At 40.8% G+C, this 10916-nt stretch overlaps 1 protein-coding gene across 1 annotated transcript in view; it reads right to left on the minus strand.

Moving 5' to 3' along the window:
* Window positions 1-10916, minus strand: part of LOC109916184 (sodium/hydrogen exchanger 10-like) — a 317378-nt gene that overhangs the window by 142125 nt on the left and 164337 nt on the right. Inside the window, exon 17 of the mRNA XM_048607303.1 lies at window positions 7774-7923. Within this exon, the coding sequence (XP_048463260.1) occupies window positions 7774-7923 (150 nt within the window). The remainder of the gene's footprint in view (window positions 1-7773; window positions 7924-10916) is intronic.

Raw genomic sequence — 10916 nt, forward strand, 5'->3', positions numbered from 1 at the left:
TTTAGTCATACAGTCATGTAGACCCTTCTGTCCAACTGATCCATGTCGACCATGTTCCCAAATTAAACTAGTCCCACTTGCCTGCACTTGGTCCATTTCCTTCCAAACCGTTCATATTCATGTACTTAACCAAATGTTTTCTAAATACTACATCCATCACTTCCACTGGTTGTTCATTCTACTCACTAACCAGTCAATGTGGGAAAAAAGTTGCCCCTCATGTCCTTTTAAATCTTTCTCCTTCACCTTAAAAATACGCCCTCTAGTTTTGAACACCACCCACTTAGGGAAAGGACGTTTGCTATTCATCTTATCTATGCCACTCACGACTTTATAAATCTCTATAAGGTCACCTCTCGACTCCACACACTCCAGCGAAAAAAGTCCCAGCCTATCCAGCCTACTTTTACAACTCAAACACTCCATTCCTGGCAACATTCTAGTAAATCTTTTCTGAACCCTCTCTAATTTAATAATATCCTTCCTATAGTAGGGCGACCAAAACTGCACGTAGTACTCTAGAAGAGGCCTCACCAACATCCTGTACAACCTCAACACTATGTCCCAACTCCTATACTCAAAGGTCTGAGCAATGAAGGCTTGGTGCTTGCTAATCCTGCAGGAATGGATAGCATTATCGCTCTTATAAGGTGTTGTTGAATACATTGAGTTTTCCCAACATTTTATGTTCTGATAAAACAGGCATAGAGGTTTAACAAGAGAATTCCATCTCTTAAAGTACTAAGAAAAGTACAACAATGATGCAGAATTTACAAACAGAGATGCGGAAGAGGGCAAAACTGGAGGAACGCAAAGATTTCGGAGCTTTGTTGGGCTGGAGAAGACTATTAAACTGAATAGGGCCAATGCCTGAGGGATTCCGCCTTGTCGGATATTAGCCAACAGTGGTTAGCAAACGTGGGGTGGTAGATTTGGAGCAAAATAAAGGAGGAACAGTAGACATTTGGATAAACAGATTAGAAGCTGAGAGGTCACCTGGAGAGCACTATCTCAATAGTCAGTAACAAAAGTATGGATGAGGATTTTAAAAACTGATGAGATGAGCCGAGGTCAGAGTCAAGTAATTATGGAGGTGGATACAGACAGTCTTAGTGCTGGTGCAGATATGTAACCAGAAACTCAACTCTTGGATAAACACAAAAGCGAAACTGCCATCAGTCTTGATCAGTATAACAGGGATGGAAACAGCAGACATATAAAAGGGTCTGTAGGAGCAAATTACTGCAGATGCTGGAATCTGTACTGAAAACAAAAAATGCTGGAAATCACAGTGGATCAGGCAGCATCCATGGAGAGAGGGCGAGCTAACATTTCGAGTCAAGATGACTCTCCATCAGAGCTCTGATGAAGTGTTAGCTCACTCTCTCCATGGATGCTTGCCTGACCCACTATGATTTCCAGCAGTTTTGTTTTCAGATAAAAGGGTTTGCTGTGGGTGCTTCAGACAAATACTTCAGTGCTTCCAACGTTTAGAGAAATTTTTGCTTACCTAGTATTGAACATTAGACAAGCTTGTGACCAGAGATAATTGAGGGATTCAAGGAGGTCATAGTGAGATAGTGATGAACGCCACCAACACAAATGTGCAATCTATTATTCTGTTTTCAATAGTATTGCATGTCAATGAGAAATAGAAAGAAGCCAATAATAATTCCTTGGGGAATTCAACACATGCACTGTAAGTCGGAAGAGAAGCCATCGTAGGTGGTTCTCTGACTACGTTAGATCAAGAAAAATGGAGCCAAGTCAGAAGCAAAGGTGGGTAGTCCAATAAGATAGTCTGAAGTAGCAAAAAAGGTGGGTATTATTGCATTCTTTGCTCATTTCTGAATTGTGATCCCTTTTAGTGAAGAAGAACATTGTCCAATAGTGCTTCTAATGGTCTAGCCACATCTACTAATAAATCATTAAACCAACTGCTTGCCAAAATGTTCTAGTCCACATCCCTTGCCCTTAAAGAAAAAGAGATGAGAGGTGTCCAGGTAATGATTTTGGGTGATAGAGCGTATTAGTTCTACTTTGGACTATGGCATTAACAGTGGCAGAAAGACCATAATTTTGCAAATCTCAACTGACAATGTGTGATGAATGGAAGGTTAACAACTTTTTTTCAATATATTAATTTATGGGATGCAACATTGCTGGCAGGGCAAGCATTTATTGTCCATCCCTAACTGCAAGTGAGAAGGTCAGGGTAAGCTGCATCCTTGAACTGTTTTAGTCCATTAAGGTCAACCCACAATGCTTCTGGTGGGTGGTTGTTCCATGATTTTGACTCAACAACACTGAAGGAAAGATGATATACTTCCAAGTCAAGATGGTGAGTGGGAAATAGATTAGACGGTTGGGTATTTAAAACATAATGGTAAGTGACAAGGCAGAGAGATTTTTCTAGGAATGGCTGTTGTACATCCAGACAAGCACTGTCAGTCCGGAGTTATCCTGCACGGTTCCGGACATCAGCCCTGGACATAGCAGAGGGAAATCAACCCACTGTTTAATAAACATGTTCCTGGAGCTGAGTCTTGGAATCCCTGCAGCACAGAAAAAGACCATTTGGCCCATCAAGTCCACACTGACCTTCTGAAGAGCATCCCACTGAGACTCAGCACCCCTGCCTATCTATTCCATAACCCAACATTTTCCATGGATCATCCAATAAACATGCCCATCCCTGAACACTATGGTTAAGCCACCTAACCTGCACGTCTTTGGACTGTGGGAGAAAACAGGAGCGCCTGGCGGAAACCCACACCGACACGGAGAGAACATGTAAGGACAGTTGCCCAAGGCTGGAATTTAACTCTGGTCCCTGTACTAACCACTGAGCCACTGTGCTGTCCATGAAGCTCCTGGCAAACAAGACAGTGCACAGACCAGACTCCCTCTTCTCCCAAGACAAGCAGTGGATGCCAGGACACCAAACCATGCCAGCCTACTCCAAGTATGCCCCCTGGACTGAAGCAAGCACAGCTGCCTGGAGGAATGCCCAGCACCATGAGAAGGAGGTCAATGTTCTTCTTCATTCCACCAGCCTAAGTGCCACCATTTCTCTCCGATACTGCATCCACCTCCTACCAAGGCTCATGGTCCACTACTTTCACTAATGCCTACAACGTCCTGCCCACTCACCCTCATCCACATGAAACGGCAACACCATTAAACCTGCACGATCTTTGCACTGCCCATTCACTCATTCAGGAAATCTCCCATCTGCACTAACAGTAATAGCTGTGCCACTCACCTTTATCTTCTGTAATACCTGGCCCTCTCTTATTCCAGGAGCAAAACAACAAACACAGGGCAGAAAGATTTAAGACACATGATGTGCTGTCCCTCATTCAACTCCTCACCACTTATGAGCAAAGGATTCAGATCATGACCGTTCGAAGCAGCCAATGGACTAGTATCAGAAGTTGCCCTTGACTTACTGTGTGGAGGTGGCATGGCATGACAACAGTAACCAGGTATCTCTGATGGAGTGGGCATTGCACAAGAAAGCAAGGCAATGCAATTCAGGAATGCTGCGCAAATCCAGTTAGTTTCAGAGTGAGCAAGAGCTGTGATAGTAAGTGAGGAGCCCCGGAGATGCAGCCTGGTCTAGGTCCATGAGTTGGGTGCGTCTCCCTGAGCACAAAATGTCCTTGCTGCAGCATTATGATGCTAGTTCGCATTGCAACCTGAGGTTTAGCACTGTCATGTCATAAACTCATAGCGTGGCATGGTGGCTCAGTGGTTAGCGCTGCTGCCCCACAGTGCCAGGGATCTGGATTCAATTCTAACCTCAGGCAACTGTCTGCGTGGGTTTTGGCCAGGTGTTCCAGTTTCCTCCCACAGTCCAAAGATGTGCAAGTTACGTGGATTGGCCATGCTAAATTACCCATAGTGTTCAGGGATGTGTAGGTTCGGTGCAATAGCCAAGGGAAAATGTAGGGATAGGGTAGGGAATGGGTCTGGGTGGGATTCTCTTCAGAGGGTCTGGATGAACTTGTTGCACTGAAGTCCTGTTTCCACACTGTGGAGATTCTATAATTCTATGACATGAAATGTCCTGCAAATGGACAGGAGCTGTGCCATAGGGTTTATAGAGGCTAACATATGTCAGATGCCAGTGGATTCGGGGTGTGTATGATTAGTGATTTAGAAAATGCCTGAGATTTTGGTGCTTGGTGTCCAACATGAAGATGTTTTGGAGCAAGCAGTGTGTTGAACCTGCCAAAAATCAGTTCTGACTTCCATATCAAGTTTTCTCAATAGTTACTTTTTATGGCAAGTTGGTAGATTGCAACCCATGGAGAGGTAACAAGCTGCTAACAAGCAATGACGAATGTCAATTGAGAACTCACTGCTGTCTGGGGAGAAGAAGCTCATCATGCCACTTGAGAAAAGCAAACAAGATTCAGCGAGATAATCTCAATGTCAAGTTCAGCCTTGCCAAACAACTAATCTGACTCTACCGCTCATCTCACCATAGCCCACACTGCTCAGAGCCTGGTAAGATTCTGCATCAAGATTTTTCTCTTAAGGAATAAGGATTACATCATTACCATGGTTTGAGCATGGCAACTGATGAAAGGTACAACCAGGTGGAGAAGCTTCATGAAGTGTAATGGTGTCATCATTCTTGGTCTCCATCAAGGATATAATGTCAATGTTATCATCCACAACAAGCTCATGGTTGGCTGGGATTATATTCTCATGTGAACATACATGCTAGAAGATGATGGAAAGGAACAGTGAAAGCCAATCTACTGGAATCACAATCCATAGCTGTGCACAACATGAGGAATGGGGTTGATGCAGGAAGACCATTTGCAGTTATATGCGCAGGTTAGGAACAGCAACAGGATGAGGAAACAGGAGTTGCGACTTATGAAGAGATACTATAAGTACTTCGGTGGGCCTTTGTGATAATTTCAACACAGACACAGAAGGTAGCTCTATTAACCTTTAAGAGGGAGTGAAGAATAGGAAGGTAGGGTGAGAATAGAAAACATGATGAGAACTGAGAATTTGAGCTGTTGAGTAGTTTTCCTGAGGGTAGTGGAAAAAGATGTGATGGCAGGAGAGGAAAAAGTTGTACTGGCAGGAGGGATAAGATGAAAATGAGAAAAGGTAGAATAGAAGTGCTGGGCTCAGGCCTACAACAGCCAAGACATGCAGTAAGGAAGACCAGAAAACTAACTACGTAGGTGGCTTGGTTCCATATTAGATCAAAATAACAGGTTTGAAATACATGGAGGGTACAGACAGGTTAGGCAAAACTATATTTAAAGTCAGACGTTAGTAAAGTTTATGTTATGAGATTGATAACAAATTAATCAAAAGAAACAAAGAGGTCAAATCACAAGTGGTGGAAAATGTTGAAGCATGGTGGATCTTGCCTACTGAGAGGAGAGCTGGCAGGAGACCCAAAAGGCCTTGTCCAAGGAAGGTTTGCTGAATCACATACTAATCACTACAGTGGCAAGGCCATCAGCTGGCTTACCCCTAGAGTCAAGACACCTGGGGCAAAGTCTTGCCCAATGTGAACTCCTATCCAATCAGAGCCTGGAAACTCTTATACTCACAGAAGGGGCAGTAACTGCCGCCAGAAAGGTACCCCAAAAGTCCCATGACTGTGAAGGACCCAGGATAAAGATCAGTGATGTTCAGGGGTGGGGTTTCCCAGGCTAACGGTTGTGGGGTGAAGGTGTTATAGCGCCCCTGCCTGATGTCCAGTCCTACAATCAGAAACAGAATGTCTTAATTGAGGAATGTCCCTTCACAAGGCAACAAGCTGCACGGATGTAGGGAGCAACAACTGTGCACACCATGTGGCAAGAGGCCTGTCAACAGCTGGGTTAATCCTGGCAGTCCAGCTAATGCCCTTAAGTGGTACTTAATTGGCCACTTAAGGGTTTCAATTAGTAGCAGGGCAGTAAGACTGACTGTGGACCTTCCAATCCAAAACTGAATTCTCGTAAAGACAGGAAGATAGTGAGGTTTGGGTACAACATCCACCGAGTCTAAATAAGTGATATTCCTGCCTGTAAGTTTGCAACCTCTACAAGCGCAAGATTCCACCATAAAGCATTTACAAATATATTAGTAGTAGTAGTGTGGGACTTTTAAAATAAAATATGGGTAAGGTTCCAAATGAAAATGAGGAAATGACAGACCTATTGAATAATTACTTTGTATTAGTCTTCACAGTAGAGGAGTGGCTTGACCAACACAACAGAAATCCCTATTTCTAAGTTTGCTGATAATACAGTTAGTGGGATAAGAAGTCATGTGGATTGGGTCATAAAATTCCTAAATGTGAGTGGGTAAAATTAGGAGGTGGCAGATAGAGTTCAATCATTTTAGGTACGTGGAGATCAAATTTGGCTCAAAACTAGGAACAGCAAATGTCCAAAGAAATTTGAGAATCTATGTACACAAATCACTAAAATCAAGTATTCAGATACAAAAATCATCAAAAAGGAAAGTTGGCTTTTATAACGAGATAACTGGAAACTAAAGAGAAGGAAGTTTTGCTGTAGTTATAAGAAGACCTGATAATATACCATGCATCTTAGAAAGGATACTCCAACCTTGAAAGCAGTGCTGTGCAGTTTCACTGTATTGCACCAGGACACCAACATTTTAAATTGGGGAGCAATTACATAAACTGCTTGGAATATAGAAGATTAAGGGATTATTTAACTGACGTCTTTTGGAATTTTGAAAGTAATTGATAGGCTAATCAGAGATAAATCATAGGGCAATGAATGGTTATAGCACAGAAAATGGCCATTCAGCCTTTCATGTCTATGCTGGCTCTCTACAACAACAATTCACACAGCACCATTTGCCTTTCTTCTTCCTGTAGCCCAGTATATTTTCCTTTTCAAATAATGATCAAATCCCCTGCCTCCACCAATCTCTCAGGCAATGTATTCCAGGTTCTAAGCACTTGCTATGTGGGAAAAACAAGTTTTTTTTCCCCCAATGCTGCTCTTGCTTCTTTTGCCAATTACCTTAAATCTGTGCCCTCTGGTTCTTGATCCTTCCACCAATGGGAACAGTTTCTCCATCAATGTTTTCTGCTGGTGGGGGAATCTAGGACCAGGGGACAAAAAAGTTAGGCAAAAGTCATTCATGTTAAAAATGGTAGAAGCGTGGAACTCGATCACAAAATAGCAGTACCTCCTTGTTCAATGAAAAGTTTTAAATCTAAGATCAACAGATAGAACAAAGAAGAGTAAGAAGGGATCTGGAACCTAGACAGATGCATGAAGTTAGAATACAGATGAACCATTATCCCATAGAATGCTGGAATAGAACTGGGGGGCTGAATGACCAGATCAAGTTTCTGGGTTCCTTCAATTCTAGTAGAAGAGCAAGACAAAAGGAAATCAGAGCACTGTACTTTTACTTCCCTTAGTATTTTCTTCCTCCTAGAATCAAAAGGTTTAAGTACTAGTCTTGAAATCACTAATTTGCTAATTTGAAGTTTATCCTATTTTACTATTATAACCTACATATCTTGAATACTAGGTCATATCCTTTTGTCTTGAGTTGTGAATACAAAACTGATATTTTAATGTCTATTAATCCAACTCCAGTACTTAACCCTGGAGATCTCTTTGACAGCAATTCTTAACTGTGCAAGATAATAATAATAAAAGGTAGATATTGTATAAAAATATTTCATTTTTGTTAGTTTTTTACCCAAAACTTCAAAGTAATCTCATATCTTCAATTTGTTTTTCTATACTGCATTACCTCAGAAATCACTCTTTGGTCAGAAATGTGATCAATAAGATTACTAACATCCTCTTCTCCTACTACATATCCTTTTCCAATATCATATCCAAAGCTTAGCTGCCTGTTGATCTGCTTATTGAGAAGATGTATGAAGGTTGGTAACATTATCTGTAAAGCAAACACACAAATCGTACATGATAGATACTTTATAAGGTGAATAATGTGGCCTCTGATGTCTGATGAATTGTAGTTCATCACGACATCATATTCTTTGGTATACTCCTTATTGATGCATTAACCAGGTAATGCCAGCATAACGTGCTTACAGCTGCATACCATAAGGTTCATGTAATTTAAGGTGTTTACCAATAATACAGCTGGAGAGTACAAATAGCTGTTTAATTACTGAACATCCATTTCAAAGAAATGCCCACTTAAAAAAGAAATTCTCATTTTACAATTGAGTAGCCCTCACTACTGGACCATCCTTAAAGATCCTTATTTCAGGAATCTTTCAATAGACAATTAATCAATGAAAATGTATGCTATAATATATCAGGAAAATGCCTCCTGGGTTGACAGAAATGCTTTATTATCCATTTCCACCCAGTTCTCAAAATAGTCTCAGCATTTATGGTCCACGTAGCTATAGGATCACCCAAATATTTCAATGACTTGACTTCATGTTAACATTTGCTCAGTGCCTTTGGAGCCAAAAGAACGCTGGCATTGCCCTCAGCTACATGCTCCTTTATCTTGTCTATATCAGAAATGGTTGTCTTTTAAAGAATGTATACATAATTCCTAGGTCGCTTTTCTTACTGATTCACTTATACTGGTCAGCATTATGATAAGTTGATGAATGGAACATAATACAAAGGCAAAATACTGCAGACACTGGAAATCTAAGAACAAAACTGGCATATCTCGCATCCCTCCCCCATCAGATAGTTTAAGAAGACATAGATGGCCTTAGGCAGGTAGTCTTCTTTCAAATTACTTTGACTTGAGGACAGCAATTTAGATTACCCACCAGATGTATGATCTGCTTCATTTAGTACCCTGTTACCCAGAATCTTACCACAATGTTGAGATCTACAAGACAATGAAATAAAGCTCTGAATTATCTGGCTTTGAGAAAACTTTCACAGCCTGATGATGAACAGCGTATGCACTTCAGTAAACGATAGACCTTCTGTCTTGAACCTTCCTTGGATATTGAAATGGAATTCTCTCTGACGTCTATCATTGTTACACATATTTGAAACCATTGCAAACTTACTAAAGGTAAGGTGGGTGCTACTTGAATCAAGTTTGATTCTGTAGCAGGGCAAAACAGTGATATGTCAAAGCAGGGACAGTAGGCTTCCTCTTTCCATACCTCTGCTAATTCTGCAAATGTTAGTTTCCATTCTGGCAAACAAAATGCAGTCAAGGATACTTTTCTGAGTTTGGGATTAAGTCATATCTTTGATTAGACTGGTAGAGATTTTACTGCTTATACGCACAGTGTATTTTCACTATCACAATAACATAAACCACAAGACAACAGGTGATGATTGGTTGACAAGTCAATTCTGATTGGCTAAGTCATGCCCTGTAAAAGCAGCAGGAAACCAGGTCTGAAATTCCCTGGTAATTCAAAAAAGGCGCAAGGATTGAACATATTCCTTTGTTTGCAGAGAACTGATCCCTGATTATTAATGTATGTTGCTTCTAGTAAGCATAAATGAGCTATGTTATGAGCTCAGCTGGTTATCTTAAATTGATTGCTGGTTTTCAGTGTACTCAGAATTATTCAGAAAATGCTGTCCAATCACAGAATCACATCAAAAAGTAGATATTTTGAGCTTCACAAGCTTAGGCTGGTTGAGTACAATCTGTACTTTATTATGAATAACTAAAGTAACATCCTGTTTGATTTCATTAGCCAATCATGATCATATACTGCCTGTGTACCTCGCATCACACTAGCACTCAAATTTACACAGTAGGTTCCGCTATAATGCAATAGTTGCGTTCCTGTGCAACATCGCCTTATAGAAAATTGTGCTATAGAAATAACGGGGCCAATGGGAAAAGTGGGGTTAGGGGCAGATCATCAAAAAAAAACATACAAAACTGCTCAAAAATTACTCAAAAACCTAACACAAAGGATAGCACAATTTGAATAAATGTTTAATTCATATCTAATAATGAAATAAAAGTAAACACTTTACCTTGAAAAGTGTCAAGGTGATTTGATGGGGGAGGAGGTTATACTGCACCACTCACAGAAAGCACTTCACGACAAAACCCACAAAATGAACACGATGTCAGTGCTAACATCATACGTATTCACAACAATGCACGTGAAATGATCATGTGATGTCAACACATAATCCTCCACACATTGAAGGAATCGTGTTATAGCCAACACAAGTTCGCATTTTAAAAATAGCGTTTCCCCTATTCGTCAATTGCATTACAGCCAATTTGCGTTGACAGACCATGCATTATAGCAGAACCGACTGTACACATGTTCAGTTCTGTGGTTGACAAAATGTATTTTGTTTGAATGAACAAGCTGCCTTACGCAAGATTCTTCTTCATGACTCACTATGCTGAAGGAAGCCACTGATATTTGTGCTCTGCCATTTTATAAACCAATCAACAATCTTCTCTTCTGCACTATAAACTGTTGCTATTGTTTGAAATTTGGCATTCTTAAAGCCGTACATATAAGTGCAAGAAGAAAAGCTTCAGCAACATGTCTTTCCTTAAAGAATATTCAACTTCTGTTCTATATTACCGAAAGGAAGAAAATAATATAAGAACTAGGAGCAGGAGTAGGCAATTTAGCCCCTCAAGCTTGCACTGACACTGAATAAGACCATGGCTGATCTCACCTCAGCATCAATTCCACTTTCCTGCCAACTCCCCATAACCCTTTAACCTGTTACTAATTTAAAAATCTGTCTCTCTTCAAACTGATTTTGTGACCAAGCTTCAACTACACCCGGGGTAGTGAATTCCACAGATTCACCACCCTTTTGAGAGAGGCAATTCCTTCTCAGCCGTTTTAAATCTGATACTCTTTAGCCTAAAACTATGACCTCTCATTCTAGAGATAACAAGGTGTAGAGCTGGATGAACACAGCAGGCCAAGCAGCATCAGAGGA

The sequence above is a fragment of the Rhincodon typus genome, chromosome 17 (assembly GCF_021869965.1).
Source record: "Rhincodon typus isolate 14 chromosome 17, sRhiTyp1.1, whole genome shotgun sequence".
NCBI classification, from domain to species: Eukaryota; Metazoa; Chordata; class Chondrichthyes; order Orectolobiformes; family Rhincodontidae; genus Rhincodon; species Rhincodon typus.